This window comes from Carcharhinus amblyrhynchos, chromosome 28 (genome assembly GCF_965287045.1).
Source record: "Carcharhinus amblyrhynchos chromosome 28, sCarAmb.v2.hapA, whole genome shotgun sequence".
Classification (NCBI taxonomy): Eukaryota; Metazoa; Chordata; class Chondrichthyes; order Carcharhiniformes; family Carcharhinidae; genus Carcharhinus; species Carcharhinus amblyrhynchos.
The window spans coordinates 16,245,510-16,263,842 of NC_137351.1; the positions used below are offsets into that span (position 1 = coordinate 16,245,510).

Genomic DNA, 18,333 nt, shown 5'->3' on the forward strand with positions numbered 1-18,333 from the left:
GACCTATCTATAACCCTCAATCTCATTAAACCCCATATACTCATCCAGAAGTCTTTTAAAAGACCCCAGCGAGTTCGCCTCCACCACCACTGACGGCAGCCGATTCCATTCACTCACCACCCTCTGAGTGAAAAACTTACCCCTAACATCACTTCTGAACCTCCCTCCCCGCACCTTAAATCTGTGTCCTCTCGTAGCGACCATTTCAAACCGGGGAAATAGCCTCTGAGAGTCCACCCTATCTATTCCTCTCAACATTTTGTAAACTTCTATCAGGTCGCCTCTCAACCTTCGTCTCTCCAGGGAAAAGAGTCCCAGCTCCCTCAACCTAACTTCATAAGGCATGCCTCCCAGTCCAGGCAACATCCTTGTAAATCTCCTCTGCACCCTTTCAATAGCTTCTACATCTTTCCTATAGTGAGGCGACCAGAACTGCGCACAATACTCCAAATGAGGCCTGACAAGGGTCTTATAAAGTTCCAGCATTACCTCCCGACTCCTAAACTCAATCCCTCGATTAATGAAGGCCAGTACACCATACGCCGTCTTGACCACCTCCTCCACCTGCGAGGCCGATTTAAGAGTCCTGTGGACCCGGACCCCAAGATCCTTCTGCTCCTCAACACTACTCAGACTTCTGCCCTTGATAGTGTACTCGTTCATCCCGTTGGTTCTGCCAAAATGGACGACTACACATTTATCCGCGTTGAAGTCCATCTGCCACTTCTCCGCCCAGTCCTGCATCCTATCTATGTCCTGCTGCAACTTTTGCCATCCTTCCAGATCATCCACAACACCACCGACCTTCGTGTCATCAGCGAACTTACTTACCCATCCCTCCACTTCCTCATCCAGGTCATTTATGAAAATGACAAACAACAAGGGTCCCAGAACAGATCCTTGAGGCACTCCGCTGGTGACTGACCTCCATTCAGAAAAAGCCCCATCCACAACCACTCTCTGCCTTCTGCAGGCAAGCCAGTTCTGGATCCACAAGGCCAAAGGCCCTTGGATCCCATGCCCTCTCACCTTCTCAAGAAGTCTTGCATGGGGGACCTTATCAAACGCCTTGCTGAAGTCCATGTACACTACGTCCACGGCACTTCCTTCGTCAATGTGTTCAGTCACATTATCGAAGAACTCAACTGGGCTTGTAAGGCACGACCTGCCCTTGACAAATCCATGCTGACTATTCCTGATCATGTCAAACCTCTCCAAATGTTCGTAAATCTTGTCCCTCAGAAGCCTCTCCATCAGCTTACCAACCACTGAGGTCAGACTCACCGGTCGGTAATTTCCCGGGCTATCTCTGTTCCCTTTCTTAAAAATAGGAACTACATCCGCAATCCTCCAATCCTCTGGAACCTCTCCCGTCTCCATTGACGACGCAAAGATCATCGCCAGGGGCTCTGCAATCTCTTCCCTCGCCTCCCACAGTATCCTGGGGTACATCCCATCTGGTCCCGGCGACTTATCTACCTTGATAGAATTCAAAAGTTCCAACACATCCTCCTCCTTAATATTCACGTACTCAATCCTTTCCATCTGCTGCAAATCCATAACAAAATCTCCCAGATCGGCTTCCACCGTGAATACTGAGGCGAAGTACTCGTTAAGCACCTCCGCCATTTCTTCTGGTTCCACACAAACCTTTCCCCCCTCACCTTTTATAGGTCCTATCCCTTCTCTTCTTATCCTTTTACCTTTCACATATTTATAGAAGGCCTTGGGATTCTCCTTAATCTTACTCGCCAAGGTCTTCTCATGACCCCTTCTGGCTCTCCTAATTTCCCTTTTAAGTTCCCTCCTACAGTCCTTATACTCCTCAAGATCTTTTAACATCTCCTAATTCCCTGAACCTCTTGTACACCTTCCTTTTCTTCCTGACTAGGTTCAACACATCCTTTGTGCACCACGGTTCCCTCGACCCACCAAAACCCCCTCGTCTCATCGGAACGTTGTCATTCAGAGCTCCAGACACACATTCCTTGAATATCTGCCACCTTCCTTCGGTACTTTTCCCTAAGAACGCCTCCTTCCAGTTTATTTGTCCAAGTAACTTCCTGACTTCTTCGTATCTCCCCTTACCCCAGACAAACACCTTCCTAGCCTGCCTGATCCTATCTCGTTCCAACGCAATTGTGAAGGAGATAGAATTATGGTCACCATATCCAAGATGCTCTCCTACCGAAAGATCCATCACCTGCCCTGGTTCATTCGCCAGTACCAGGTCAAGTACAGCCTCTCCCCTCGTAGGCTTGTCCACATCTTGTGACACAGTGGGTAGTGTCCCTGCCTCAGGGCCAAGCTCTGGGTTTAAATCTCACTCCAGGACTTGATAGTCAAGGAAGATGTGTTATTAATGTGACGAGACAAGTTTGACCATCAACTTGTGAATCTTCCAGCACACGCCAATGGCAGGCAACAGGAGTGGAAGAGATTCCTAGTCAGCTATATGATGGAATGAAATTAGAACCTCTGCCATCATCCTGAAAGATGTGCTGGTTAGGGTGGATTGGCCCGGACAGGCACCGGAGTGTGGCAACCAGGAGAATTTCACAGTAACTTCATTGCAGTGTTAATGTAACCTTACTTGTGACACTAATAAATAAACTTTACTTACATGGAAAAGTGCACGTTGCCATTGAACTCTGACTCCCTGATTGAACCATAACTGCCAGGTCCATAGAGCTGAAATCTCTGATGTGGGGGAAGCTTCAGGACTGTCAATCTGTGAGTCTCAAACACCATTTTTAACTCCAACAGGAAAATATTGGTAAACAGGAACATTACCTGGAAGTGCAGTACGATGATTTAATGCAGTTTCTCGTGCAAGGTTATGAAGACAGGAGTCAGGAATTGGAGGAGGAGAAGAAATTGAAACTGGAGAAGCTGTATGGGGAGCTGATGAGCTGCGGGCAGAGTATTGACCTGTATAAAGAGCTGCTAGAATCCACTGAGCAACTGTACAAGACTGAAGACAAACCGGCATTTCTGAAGGTAAACCCATCAACAGTGCCTGACGTTCCCTAAAACTTGTTAGATGATGCATGTTCTCACTTTGGGATTGAATCATTCCAATTCTCACTCTGGGATTGAATCATTCCGATTGTTACTCTGGGATTCAGGTAGAAATCTCGCTACCCTGTTAGTGATTGGGAGAATTGATTGTTTTCCTAATGTAGTTTCTGTTTGGAAGATGATTCAGCTGCTTTCCTCTGTAATACTGAACCTTTTCTTCTTTTCTTGCAACTACAGAATGGACAGATAATATTAGCCAGGTAACATTGGCATGTTGCTGTGTCTCTGGTAACTCTGGCATGTTGCTGTGTCTCTGGTAACTCTGGCATGTTGCACTCTATCTCTGGAAACACTAGCATGTCACACTGTATCTCTGGCTACACTGGCATGTTGCTGTATCTCTGGTAACACAGGTTTGGTTCACTGTATTTCTGGTAACATTGGCATGTCTCACTGAATCCCTGGTAACACTGGCATGTTACACTGTATCTCTGGTAACACTGGTATGGTTCACTGTATTTCTGGTAACATTGGCATGTCTCACTGTATCCCTGGTAACACTGGCATGTTACACTGTATATCTGGTAACACTGGTATGGTTCACTGTATTTCTGGTAACATTGGCATGTCTCACTGTATTTCTGGTAACACTGGCATGTCGCACTCTATCTCTGGTATCTTTCTTGAATGATGATCATGCCGCATTGCAGGAGTAGAGGCTGTGTATTTGATTATCACGTTATTTGGTTGTCTGATTATCTATTTATTTGGTTAACTTGTTATCTGGTTATTTGTTTACCTGGTCATTTTGTTATCTGTTTATTTGATCATCTATATTATCTGGTTATTTGGTTAACTTGTTATCTGGTTATTTTGTCATTTGGTTATGTTGTTAATTTACCTGGTTATTTGGCTGTTTATTTGATTATCTGGCTATTTGATTATCAGGTTACCTGGTGATCTGGTTGTTTGGGTGTCTGGTTATTTGGTTAATTGGTTAACTGATGAATGTGTGGCAGCAGTGAGGGAAAAACGCAATTGCAATGTCACAGGGAATCAATGAGTTGATTGGCCAGTAAGTGCTCAGTGTAGGGAAGGGGCAGTCTGTCTGGAACAAGGGAAGGTTGGGGTTGAGATACTAACACAATACCAATATACAAAGGTAATGTCACCGTAGTCCCAGGTGGCCATAGACCATGAGCGTGAGATGTCTGGTGGTGATTTAACCTGAGGGTCACCACATCTCAGGCAAGAGGCAAACTTGAGAAGCTGGAGCTTCATGAATAACCTCAGCCATGAGGGGAATTGAACCAATGCTGATGGCATTGCTCTGCATCACCAACTTGCCACCCAGCCAACTCAGCTAAACTAAGTCCCAAAGTAGAATAAAGTTAACGTAAGAAAAGTACAGGTAAGTCATGGCAGAGCAGCTCAATCAAGGGGGATGTGTGTCCTTCCTGTGTGCAGTCATGGATGCTACTGGTGTCCAAAATGACCAAATGTGCAGGAAGTGCTGCCAGCTGCAGAAACTTGAGCTGCAGGTTTCAGAGCTTGAGTGGCTGCTGGCGTCACTGTGACATATCCATCAGGCTGAGGGTTACGTGGGAGGCACATTCAGAGACGTAGTCACACCACAACTTAAGGGCCTACAGGCACAAATGGAATGGCTGACCATCAGGCAGTTCAAGAGAGCCAGATAGGTAGTGCAGGAGTCCCCCAGGGTCCTGCTCACAAATCAGTTTTCTGTTTAGGAAGCTCTTGAGGGAGCTGGTTCCTCAGAGGAGCACAATTAGATTCAGGCTTGTGGCAGCATGAGTGGTTTGTCTGTATAGGAAGGGAAGAAGAAGAAAGGAAGAGCCATACCCATAGGGGATTCCTTAGTTACAGCACCAGACAGACATTTCTGAGGCTGTAGACGTAACTCCAGGATGGTATATTTCCTCCCCGGTGCCAGGGCCAAGGATGTCATTGAGTGGCTGCAGGACATTCTTCTGTGGGAGGGTGAACAAGCAGAAATCATGGTCCCCACTGGTACTAATGATATTGGTAGGAAGGGGAAATGGGATCCTGCAATCAGAATTTAGAGAGCTGAGTAGAAAATGATCAAAAACGACCTCAAATGTAATAATTTCTGGATTATTGTGGGCAGCACAGTGGTTAGCACTGCTGTCTCACAGCGCCAGGGACCCAGATTCAATTCCAGCCTTGGGTCACTGTCTGTGTGGAGTTTGCACATTCTCCCCGTGTCTGCGTCGATTTCCTCCGGGTACTCAGGTTTCCTCCCACAGTCCAAAGATGTGCAGGTTAGGTGCATTGATTGTGTTAAATTGTCTTTAGTGTCCCAAGCTGTGTAGGTTAGGTGGATTAACCATGGTAAATGTGTGGGGTTATGGGGATTTTGTGGAGAACCTTGATGGGATGTTCTTTCAGAGAGTCAGTACTGAACCAAGGCTGTAATGAGGACAGGAGCTGAGGAACACTGACAAAACCCAAACTGAGCATCAGTGATGACAGGATTGGGATTGTTGTGATTCACTTATGGTTCAGTAACTGGCAGGACGTTCAGAATGAACATTCAAACCACATTTTGTATCCAGCAGCTGTCAGGGGTTTCAGGAGAGAAGCTAATCAACGAGGTATAAAATTAGGGAAAAATACTTCAATTAAAGCAATGGCGGCGGCGGAGGAGGGAGGGGGGGGGCACTTTGACCTTTGACCCTGAATTAGTCTATCTAAACCAGGGTAGCAATAAGAGGAGCACAGTGATTCTAGTGTGCTTGGTTCAGAGCAGAGACCATTCCTGACGTGACCATAGCTGGAATGTGTATTTATGGAACTGGATCACATTAGCACCTTGTTCAGTTAATTAGGTGACACTGTTTGCCTCGAGCTGGACAAGAGGAGGTTCCACCTGAACAAGGCACATGTGACTCCTCCGCCCATCAGTCTCCCTTCCCCCATTGAAGACTGAGTCCACGTGAAGCCCCATTACACACACTGACTCCATTCTCTGTACCCCAAACAGACTGGAAGAGTTTCTCCAAGCGGACTTTAACCCAGAGTTCCCAACAACAACAGAATTTGAGAAATATCCTATAGACATGCCCGAGGTGCAGCGACTAATCGACTCAATCAGCAGCATGCCAGGTATGTGAGTAACTCACACACTTATTCACACACCCTCACTGTCTTTCTGACGTTCACGCTCTCTAACCTTCTCTCTCACATTTACTCACCCTCTCTCTCGCAGTCACACACACAGTCACACTTGCATGTACACATACACACACACACTCTCTGTCGCTCTCTCGTATCTATCTAACAAACAGCCTGTTTGTTATTTTGGGGTGAAGAGGGGTCCTTGGGGAAGTGGGTCTATGTCATTTCCCATCAGTCTCAGTGTCTATGCCCCAGTGGAAAGTGTGGGCAAACAATTAAATTAACTGGGGTGATATTACAAGGTTAATTAATCCTCTTTGTAAATTAGATTAGATTCATTACGTGATAGAAATCCACTTTGCTTTCTGTTTCAGGTGGTTCCCCTCCTTTTGGGATCTGCCCCTTTTGATTTGTCCCTTTGTTAATTTGATTTAGTTTATTTGGTTAGCCAATAAGAGTGGTAGAAATCCACTTCCAGGATGTCAAGGATTATTTCTAGAATGTTGAGACCAACAGTTGGAATGGTTTCACACACTGAACCTCCTAGCATCCTGGAAGGTCACAGGCCCTCCTGATTGGCTGTAAACATCACCAACCACAACCTGGTAAATGATCAAGTCCCAGATTAAAACTGCACAGAAAATCCTGACAACCTCCAATCACATGGGCACAGCCACTCGCTGTCCAATCAGAACATGGGCCAAATACAGAACTCCAGTCCTGAGAGATCCATTTCTGGAAGACATCATGACCACTCGCGCTGCGGCAGTCAAACTGACAAACTATAACTGCTTCTTCAACCATACCCAGATATATACCAGCTTGCTGAGTTACAGAGAGAGTCTCCCATCATTTTATTGTGATGTTGTGGTCATTAATCTGTCTCCTCATGTCTGTTCTCTTTGCAAGTTCCCTCAGCTCCTTTGATGTGCCCACAGGCTTCTGATACAGCAACCACCAACTCTGTGAGAGTCCGCTGGAGTCTTTCAGCTGATGATACAGTGGAACATTATCAACTGTACTACAGACAAGTGCCAGAAGAAGGCACACTGCAAAACGAGGCAGCTCCAGGTTTGTGACCCAGAAATAGAAAGAGGGAAATAAGAGAGATCAGAGATTGCAAACCGAATGCAGATGGTGAATGGCGGTTTCCTCCACATGTTCACATTACGCAGCAAGGATTCTCTCACAGCCATTCAGATTCCTTTTCCGATTCTCCTGATATTCACTGGAGGTTGGTAAATTCCCCTTTCCAAATCCTGAGGGTGGGGGATCTGGATCTTAGGATATGTCCGCTCTCCTCCCTTGCTCAGTAACACTGAGTGAAACACATTAGTCATAGAGGTTTACAGTATAGAAACAGGCCCTTCAGCCCACACATGCTGCACCTGAATCACTGACTTTATTCTGGGTGATGTCTGAGGCTCAGTCATACTGACCAATGCTCTCATTCACTCAGAGTTCTGTTGTAAGAGTTTTGGGTAAAGAGCTGGCGGGCACAGAGGAGAGAGAATGCTGACTGTCAAGAAGCAAATCTGGGCAGATCCACACTGAGTCTCAAGTTCCGGCTCATTCTCCTCAACCCAAAAGCTCTTCAACCCAGATGCCAAACATGAGACCAGGCTGCCAATTGGGGAGCGATTAATATCAGTGATGCTCAGAATTACAGGCACGCAGAGATCTCCGAGGGTTGTAGGGTTGGAGAAGATTACAGAGAGGGAGGGAAGTGACTATGGAGGGATTTGGCAACAAGAATAAGAATCTTAAAATCAAAATGTTCCTTGTCTGGGAGCCAGTGTAGGTCCAAGAGCACAAGGCGAAGGGCAAGGGGCGTGAGTTTAGACACCAACAGCAGAGTTTTGGATGATGTATAGTTTATGGAGAGCAGCCAGGATGAGTTGGATTAGTCAAGTGTGGAGGTTACACAGGCCTGGATCAGGATGAGCTGAGACCACGACAACGTTAGGGAGGTGAAAATATCTTTGTGATGGCGTGGATACAAGACTGGCAGCTCATCGCACAGTCAAATATAATCGACAAGTTGCCAACAATCCTGGTTCAGTCTCAGATTGTTGCCAGGAATGGGATGATCTCAGTGGCAAAGGGAATGGAGACAATGGCCACAGATATGCTCAGTGTATGGGGCTTGTATCGATCATTCCACTCCCAACTACAGAAACTGGACTTGTTTACTCTGAGCGCGCAACCCCCTTAGACTTCGCTTCTTACTGCAGTTTGTCTGTTGTCCTCTTGAACTCTCCAAACATCGCCCCCATGGCTCTGAGGAGCTCAGTCTCGAACACCAGACTGTGAGACCAAAATCCCCAGGCTGTCCCAACTGGAATCATCCCAGAACTTCCCACAGCTGATCACAACATTAAACATTAATCAATTCATTCTCCAGAAATGCTTCAAATTCTCCCGAATCATCTTCACCTATTTCAGTAACTGGTTTACTCTGTCTCTCATTCCTTCACAGACACAAGCCTGAAAGTGAAGGAAATGTATCACACAGTCAGTGACCTGAAGCCTAACACCGTGTATGAATTCTGGGTTACGGCCACAAACTCTGCCGGGACAAGCGCTGAGAGTGACCGGGTCAAACACACGACAGGTACAGAAAGTGGGAGGTAACTGGGAAACCTGGCCATAGGTCTCAGATCAGAGACATCCATGGGTGACATCTGGAACTGTGCTGATACGAACCATAAAATGAATCCAATTATCAGCAATCTGTACTGGCAGCAAGTAGGAGAAAGAATAACATGTTCAGTATTGGGCAATGGCCCAGTGCATAGGGTGCTAACTTGACTGGTGCCCACAATAAGGCCAGAGGGTTCGCTGTCACACATCCACACTGGATTGATATTTCACCCCTGCTGGTCTGCTGTGTTAAACATCATGATCAAAAGAGAAAAGAGTCAAACAGAAAAGGTAATTCAGCAATGGGAACAAGGTGTAGATGTTCCAGGAGGAAGTTTCAGTTTAAAGTTTAGTAATTAGTCACAAGTAGGCTTACATTAACACTGCAATAAAGTTACTGTGAAAAATCCCCTAGTTGCCACACTCCGGCACTTGTTCGGATACACTGAGGGAGAATTTAGCATGGCCAATGCACCTAACCAGCATGTCTTTCAGACTGTGGGAGGAAACCAGAACACCCGGAAGAAACCCACATAGACATAAGAAATAGGAGCAGGAGTAGGCCATCTAGCCCTTCGAGCCTGCCCCGCCATGCAATAAGATCATGGCTGATATGTCGTGGCTCAGTTCCACATTCCCGCCCTCTCCCCATAACCCTTAATCCCCTCGCTTATCAAAAACCCATCAACCTGCGTCTTAAAAATATTTAGCGAGGCAGCCTCCACCACTTCAATGGGCAGAGAACTCCAGAGATTCACCACCCTTTGAGTGAAGAAGTTCCTCCTCAACTCCGTTCTAAACCGCACCCCCCCCCCTTTATCTTGAGGCTGTGCCCCCTAGTCCTACTGTCCTTTCTGAGCGGGAAGAGTCTCTCCACGTCTATCCTATCCATCCCATTCATCATCTTATACGTCTCAATGAGATCTCCCCTCATTCTTCTAAACTCTAACGAGTGCAAGCCTAGTTTATTCAGCCTCTCCTCATAGCTCAACCCCCTCAACTCCGGTATCAGCCTAGTAAACCTCCTCTGCACTCCCTCCAAGGCCAAAATATCCTTGCATAAGTGCAGCAACCAAAACTGCACACAGTACTCCAGCTGCGGCCTCACCAATGCCCTATACAGCTGCAGCAAGACCTCCCTACTTTTATATTCAATTCCCCTCGCTATGAAGGCCAGCATCCCATTAGCCTTCCTGACACGGGGAGAATGTGCAGACTCCACACAGACAGTGACTGAAGCGAGGTTGGGAGAAGGAGTGAAATTTAGCTTTGGTTTCTGAGATCCTCCAGTTCTATTGTGGCTCTGAGATGTTGGGTTCTGTATTTTAGTTCCTTTAGCTCCAACTATCAACAGGCGAGCGGTGGCGAGCTGCCAGAATGCGGCCCTCATCGAGTGGGAATCCAGGAGCCAGAATCCCGCACGTTCCTACACTGTGGAGTTCTGCCAAGTCTGCAGCGGCTGTGATTGGACAGAATCTTTCACAGAGTGAGTAACGATCACAACACGGAACAAATATTAATGTTAAACCATGGAATAGCCATGATTCAGCTATAAACGGGTAACCTTTCAACCCTTTCAGTATGTGGAACTGGTACTGCAGAACCTCCCATAAAATGGGCATTGATGATGTCCCACATCCCAACACACCTTTGTATCAGTGTTCAAGTCAGGTCCATCGCCACTTAGAGTGACCACCCCAACAGGAACAGAAGGTCATTGGGCCCATCAAGTCTGTTTCACTATTCAATGAGATCATGACTGATCTGAAATAATCCTCAACTCCACTTTCCCGCCTTATCCACATAATCCTCGACTCCCTGACTGATTAAAAATCTGTCTTATCTCAGCCTTGGAAAATAATTTGATTTCATTTTATTATGGTCACATATTAACATACGGTGAAAAGTATTGTTTCGTGCATGCTATACAGACAAAACATACCCTTCATAGAGAAGGAAATGAGAGAGTGCAGAATGTAGTATTTCAGTCATAGCCGGGGTGTAGAGAAAGATCAACTTAATGCAAGGTAAGCCACTCAAAAGTCTGACAGCAGCAGGGAAGAAGCTGTTCTTGAGTCCGTTGGTACATGACCTCAGATTTTTGTATCTTTTTCCCAACGGAAGAAGGTGGAAGAGAGAATGTCCGGGATGCATGGTGTTCTTAATTATGCTGGCTGCTTTTCCCAAGGCAGTGTAGACAGAGTCAATGGATGTGAGGCTGGGAGGTTGCGTGATAGATTGGGATACATTCACAACCCTTTGTTGTTTCTTGCGGTCTTGGGCAGAGCAGGAGCCATACCAAACTGTGATAGAACCAGAAAGAATGCTTTCTATGGTGCATCTGTAAAAGTTGGTGAGAGTCGTAGCTGACACGTAGAAAGTAGAGGTTTTCGTCCACTTTCTTAATTATAATGTCAACTTGAAGGTGGGGGGGGACCAGGACAGGGTTGTTGGTGATCTGGACACCTAAAAACTTGAAGCTGTCAACTCTTTCTACTTCGTCCCCATTGATGTAGACAGGGGCATGTTCTCCTTTACGCTTCCTGAGGTCGATGACAATCTCCTTCATTTTGTTGACATTGAGGGAGAGATTATTGTTGCCACACCAGTTCACCAGGTCCTCTATCTCATTCCTGTAGTCTGACTTGTCATTGTTTGAGATCCAACTCAGCTTCTACAGCCCCCTGTGGGAAAGAATTCTACAGATTCTTTGTAGTAACCTCTGAAAAGAAATTCCTCCTCAACCCTGAATTAAGTGGATGACTGTCTTACTCTGAGATCATGCCGTGTAGTCCTAGTCTCTCAGTATCGACCCTGTCAAGCCCCCTGAGAATCCTATTTGTCTCAATAAGGTTACCTCTCATTCTTCTAAACTCCAGTGAGCACAGGCCCAATCTACTCAACCTATCCTCATAACAAAATCCCTCCATTCTCACGATCAATCGAGTGAATCTTCTCTGGACTGCTTCCAGTGCCACTATATCTTTCCTTAGATAAGGGGACCAAAACTGTTCTCAGTTTTCCCGGTGTGGTCTAACTAGCGCCTTGTATAATTTTAACAAGACTTCCCTATTTTTATACTCCATTCCCCTTGAAATAAAGGCCAACATTCCATTTGCTTTCCCTATCACGTGCTAAATTTGCATACCAGTTTTTCGTGATTTATGTACGAGGGCAAATCCCTCGGTGCTACAGCTTGGTGCAGTCTTTCTTCATTTAAATAATATTCAGCTTCTTTATTCTTCCTACCAAAATGTAGAACTTCACATTTTCCCACTTTACATTCCATCTGCCAAGTTTTTGTCCACTCACCTCACCTGTCTGTATTCCTCTGCAGACTCTGTGTTATCCTCACCACTTGCCTTCCCACCTATTTTTGTGTCATCTGCAAACTCAGAACAGTACATTCACTTCTTTAGCCAAGTCATCATTATAAACTGTAAATAATTGCGATTCCAGCACTGATCCCTGTGGCAATCCACTAGTTACAGGTTGCCATTCCTGAAAATGCCCCCTTATTCCAACATTTTGTTTTTTATATCAGTTAGCCAATCCTCTATCCATGCTAATGTACTGCCCCCAAGGGGCTCTTATCTTAAGTATCTTTTTGTCTGGTACTTGATCAAATTTTTTTTGGAAATCCAAGTATATTACATCAACTGGTTCCTCTTTATCTATCCTGATCATTACCACCTCAAAGAATTCTAATAAAGTTATGAGACACGCTTTCCTCTTCATGAAGCCATGCTGAATCTTCTTGATTATATTATGCATTTCTAAATGCTCTGTTATTGCATCCTTTATGATGAACTCTTAATATTTTCCCAATGATGTTATTTATTCTGATAAATCTTTAGTTACCTGTTTTTTTTTAATCTCCCTTTTTTAATAAGGATGTAACATTGGCAGTTTTCCAATCCTCTGGGACTTTTCCAGAATTTAAGGATTCTTGCAAGATAGCTACCAGTGCATCCACTATCTCTGTAGCTCCTTCCTTTAATATCCTGGGTTGCAACCCATCAGGTCCAAAGGACTTATCAGCCTTTAGCTCCATTGTTTTCCCTAGTGCTTTCCCTTTAGTGATTGCTATTGTATTTATTACCTCTCTGATTTTTGCCCATTGATTATTTAATATTTTGAAATGCTATATTTGCTAGTTTATCCTTGCAGTTTATCTTTTCCCTCTTTTTCGTTTTGGTCATCTTTTGTTGGTTTTTAAAACTTTCCCAATCCTCTAGCTTACCACTAATCGTTGCCACCACATTGTATGTTTTTTCTTTCAGTTTAATGCTATCCTTGCCTTCCTTGGTTAACCATGGTTGATTTATCCCCTTCCTAGAATCCTCCTTCATGGGGATGTATCTTTGCTGAGCCATGAACTATTTTTTGAAATGTCTGCCATTGCTGATCAACCATCTTTCTAGCTAAATCCCCAGTCCACTCCAGCCAACTTCGTCCTCATTCCTTTGGAATTATCCTTATTTAATTTTAGCAGAGTTGTTTCTGACCCAGTTTCTCACTGTTATACTGGATGTTATATTTTACCATGTTATGACCACTGTTTCCTGAGGGATCTTTTACTCTGAGATTATTTATTAAATCGGCCTCATTTCACATCATTTTTATTTCTGCTTTTATTTCAAGGTCTTTGACTGGGATAACCACTTGTAAAACAGTAATTGAACTGGAGGCCAATGAGAGTTACATTTTCTATGTCAGAGCATTGAATGAAGGAGGTTGCAGTGAGAGGAGTTTACCCATTAATGTTCGAACCAAAGGTAACAATATCAACAGCTTTCCCTCAGCTCATCAATATAACTGAACACAGTCAGACATTCTGAGAATTTCAGCCATGTCTATGACCCTCTGGAAGTCAGCAATATTATATCCAATATCAGCGCGAGACACTTATCTCACTGCGCTGCGCCCTGTACCGTGCTATTTCCCATACCGTGCTGTGTCCTACTTCCTGTCCTGTTCCGCATTCTGTACAGTTTCACACTGCACCCCACACCCTGTCCTGTCCCGTCCCGTGCTGCGTCCTTCACGCTGTCCCGCCCTGTACTGCGCCCCGTACGGCACTGTGCCCTGTTCTGCAAGGTGCCCTGTCCTGTCCCGCACTTTGTCCCAATCATTTTTTTTACAAATCCTTGCCTAAACATTGGAATTTTCAATGATGGACTGTTTCTCGGTCACAGGGTGTCAGTTGTATCTGATTGAGGAGACAGCACATCTCTCACTTTCTATTCTGGATGATGGATTGACAATTGTTTACAATGAGGATGCTGTCCTCACTGATCGGATGTCCTATGATGACCGGTTTACAAGGTGGGTTCATGAAAATAAAACACATTCAGTTTCCAATATTCTCCCATTCATCAGAGATACAGCCACGAACTGGATCCTTGGTCGAACTGTCCACCACATTGTCTATGTTCAGCCCTGACACTGAACGTTGAAAGACTCAATTGTTTCAGCTTTGAAAATATGGTGACGTTTTGATAGGTGCTGAGGGAGCGCCACACTGTCAGAGCGGCCGTCTTTTGGACGTGATGTTAAATTGAAGTTCTAATTGTTTGTTCCGAATTTCCAGGTTGATGAAGTGAAAATAATTATGTCATGACCAGGGTGGCATAGTGGTTAGCACTGCTGCTTTACAGCACCAGAGACCCGGGTTCGATTCCAGCCTTGAGTCACTGTGTGGAGTTTGCACGTTCACCCCTGTGTCTGTATGGGGTTGCTCCAGGTGGTCCAGTTTCCTCCCACAGTCCGAAAGTTGTGCAGGTTAGGTTGATTGGCCATGCTAAATTGCCCACTAGTGGGGATTAGCAAAATAAATTTGTAGGGTTACGGGGATAGGACCAGGGTGGGTTTGTTTTCGGTGCAGTCTCAATAGGTCAAATGGCTTCCTTCATTGTAGGGATTCTGTGATCATGGTAAAGAGAACTCTTGGTGTCTTGGCCAACTTTCATCCCTCATCCAAAAATCTGATGATGTGGTCACTCATCTCATTGTCCCTATTTACTAATGGGATGAGTCACGGAATTCAGCGTCATTCAATGTGTGGAATCCTTAGGGAGGCGTGACTGAAACAAGCTCAATAGGCGCCAGCCACATCAGTTAATGCATTCTTAGTGAGTCAATAAAGATTGTAATAGTTTGATTGACTGGGATCACGTAACCGTTCTCATGTTACGTGGTGGGGGGAGGGGAAGTGGAGGAGGAGGAGTGGTGGTTCTAGGTTGAGAGTGGGAGACAGCAGGGAGATAGTGAGTTTGGCTGGATAGGGAGGGTCTGTTGTGTCTCCTGTGGTTAATCTTTGATTCCAGAGCCACTGTTAACTGATCAGGAACATGAATAACTGAAAACTCACTGATTGAGACCTGTTTTTATCGTAGCTGTGCTGCTGTCATGGGACAGTTAGTTCCTGTGCGAGGACAACATTACTGGGAGGTTGAAGTGACGGAAGAGCTGGAGTATCGCATTGGTGTGGCCTCCCCAAACATCCCACGGGACAGTTACCTGGGCTCAAACATCACGTCCTGGTGCATGAGACACACACTCACACCATCCAGGTACAGAAACTTAGAGTCTGAAACTCCACTAACTAGTAATCCTTTACAAGAGTCACAACTTTTTCTCCTTCATTGTGTCTCTCGCAAAATTATTTTATATTAAAATGGTTTAAACTTTAAATTATGAGTAATGAGACCTTGATTCTGAGGATTGTCTTGAAGCTAACACTCTGATTAGTGAAGATGCATTTCTGTGAGTTTAGCTTCTTCACACACTATCTGTGAAAACTAAATTATGTAGGTTTGCAAAACCCTCTTAGAATATTCTTTTGCTCCTCCAGATGTCGCTCCAGTCCTTTCAATGTGTCCATCTTGCGTTCTTTCCCATTTACATAAGAACATAAGAACATAAGAAATAGGAGCAGGAGTAGGCCATCTAGCCCTTCGAGCCTGCCCCGCCATTCAATAAGATCATGGCTGATCTGTTGTGGCTCAGTTCCACTTTCCCGCCCTCTCCCCATAACCCTTAATCCCCTCTCTTATCTTACTGTTGATTATTAAAGCAGTTGGGTAACCCATACACAGCAATTACACCACTCAGCATAGCCCAGGCCTATTCCAGACAGGAGCTGGCCCCTCACTGTGGCACCATTGGGAATGGATCCCTCCCTGGTCACTCTCTCACTAGGGTCTGAAAGGAAAGAAGCTTTTTCACCAGTACTGACTGCAGTCATTCGCACCCTACTGCATCCCTCATTGAGTCAGGAAAGGTAAATAATTCTGATTTATTATTGTCACATGATTTAACATACAGTGAAAAATATTGTTTCTCGCATGCTACACAGACAAAACATACCGTTTATAGAGAAGGAAATGAGAGATTGCAGAATGTGTTAACAATCATAGCTAGGATGTAGGTGTCCGAATAACAGCTTCAGGCAGAAGCTGATTCTGTTTGTAGAATGCTCATTGCTATCCTGATCCTCCCCATTAGTTTTTAATGTCCTTTACAGGATGTGGGTGTTGCTGGCTAGGTCAGCATTTTGTTACCCATCCTCAATTACCCCTTGAGAAGGTTGTGGTGAGCTGTCTTCTTGAACCATTGCAGTCAATGTGATGTAGATAGCATAGTGGAGGGCATGCCCCTTTCTACATCAATGGGGACAAAGTAGAAATGGTCAAAAGCTTCAAGTTTTTAGGTATCCAGATCACCAACAACCTGTCCTGATCCCCCACGCTGACACTATAGTTAAAAAAGTCCACCAATGCCTCTACTTTCTCCAAAGACTAAGGAAATTTGGCAAGTCAGCTATGACTCTCACCAACTTTTACAAATGAACCATAGAAAGCATTCTTTCTGGTTGTATCACAGCTTGGTATGGCTTCTGCTGTGCCCAAAACCGCAAGAAACTACAAAAGGTCGTGAATGCCCAATACATCACACAAACCAGCCTCCCATCCATCGATTCTGTCCACATTTCCCACCGCCTCAAAAGCAGCCAGCATAATTAAGGACCCCATGCACCCAGACATTCTCTTTTCCGTCTTCTTCCGTCAGGAAAAAGATACAAAATTCTGATGTCACATACCAACTGACTCAAGAACAGCTTCTTCCCTGCTGCCATCAGACTTTTAAATGGACCTACCTTGCATGAAGATCATCTTTCTCTACATCCTAGCTATAACTGCAACGCTACATTCTACAGTCTCATTTTGTTTTCCATGAACGATATGCTTTATCTGTATAGCATGCAAGAAACAATACTTTTCACTGTATGCTAATAATAAATCAAACAGGTACACCCACAATGCTGTTAGGGAGAGAGTTTTGGGTTTTTGACCCAGTGAAGGCACAATGATATATTTCCAAGTCAGGAGGGTGAATGGGTTGGAGGGGAGGTGCTGGTGTTCCCAAGTATCTACTTCCTTCTAGATGGTCAGGTTCACAGGATCGAGGGAGAATTTTCCCTTCACCTTAACTCTCCCTCTGGCCCTTCATATCGCTGAGAAGTCGAGGACTCTGAACAATATTTTAAACAATGCTGAGTAGCGGGAGCTGCATTGCTATTTTCCCTCTCTGACTATCCCTGCTGCAAAGAGGTGTGTTTGTGTGATTTGGGGGTGGTTTCTGGTGGAGATTTTCTGCTACTTTCATTCTGCTTTAACCTGCAGGAGTAAGTTTGAATTCCTTCACAATGGAAGCAGCCCAGATTTGAGAGTCACCGTACCCCCCGACAGAATTGGAATCCTCCTGGACTACGACGCTGGGAAAATCTCCTTCTTCAATGTTGACATCGCTCAACATCTCTTCACCTTCACTCAACTATTCCAGAATCTCGTTAATCCCTGCTTTGCTTTGGAAAGTTCTGGCATTTTAAAAATCTCTTGTGGGATTCCTATCCCCGAGTTTGCAAAATTACCATGAACTCCTCCTTTAGTCCGAGCTGCAGCAAGTGTTGTGTGGGACAGGGATTCAAAGGAAATTATCCTTTAAAGGTGCAAGTGCTTTTCATGAGTTTAGTCCCAGGGATGCAGTGCTGTAGTTTTCCACCAGGGGGACCCAGTGATCATTGCCCTAGTGGTGGAAACAGGTACTGCAGCCCATTAATCCCAATCTCCCTGCCTGCACCTCCCCCCCGCCCCCCCTGCAGAACCCAGTGTGGAAGAGGCCATACGACCTGTTGCATTTGTACCGACTCTGACAGATTATTTTACCCAGGCCTTCGCTCCTATCCCTGCAACCCCATACATTTACCACTGACAGTCCACCCAACCTGCTCATCTTCAGCATGTGGGAGGAAATCCACGCCGACACAGGCAGAAAGTGCAAACTCCACACAGACAGTGATCCAAGCCAGGAATTGAACGTGGGTTCCCCACTGCTGTGTGGCAGCAGTGTTAACCACTGTGCTGTCATGCCACTCGTATCTTCATTCATTTTTCCAGGGCTATTTGTCTGAATCTGATCCTAATCCCACCCAGTGCAGTGTTATTC

General features: G+C 45.2%; 1 protein-coding gene across 3 annotated transcripts in view; it reads left to right on the forward strand.

The window, feature by feature from the left end:
- fsd2 (fibronectin type III and SPRY domain containing 2) overlaps nucleotides 1–17,956 on the forward strand; it is a 29,326-nt gene extending 11,370 nt beyond the window's left edge. For all 3 annotated transcript variants that reach the window (XM_080214423.1, XM_080214424.1, XM_080214422.1), the window contains exons 4-13: nucleotides 2,767–3,000; nucleotides 3,259–3,281; nucleotides 6,047–6,168; nucleotides 7,090–7,251; nucleotides 8,660–8,794; nucleotides 10,153–10,309; nucleotides 13,468–13,601; nucleotides 14,022–14,151; nucleotides 15,222–15,398; nucleotides 17,511–17,956. In XM_080214423.1, coding sequence (XP_080070549.1) covers nucleotides 2,767–3,000; nucleotides 3,259–3,281; nucleotides 6,047–6,168; nucleotides 7,090–7,251; nucleotides 8,660–8,794; nucleotides 10,153–10,309; nucleotides 13,468–13,601; nucleotides 14,022–14,151; nucleotides 15,222–15,398; nucleotides 17,511–17,763 — 1,527 coding nt within the window. In that variant the 3' untranslated portion in view covers nucleotides 17,764–17,956. The remainder of the gene's footprint in view (nucleotides 1–2,766; nucleotides 3,001–3,258; nucleotides 3,282–6,046; nucleotides 6,169–7,089; nucleotides 7,252–8,659; nucleotides 8,795–10,152; nucleotides 10,310–13,467; nucleotides 13,602–14,021; nucleotides 14,152–15,221; nucleotides 15,399–17,510) is intronic.
- The last annotated feature ends 377 nt before the right edge of the window (nucleotides 17,957–18,333 follow it).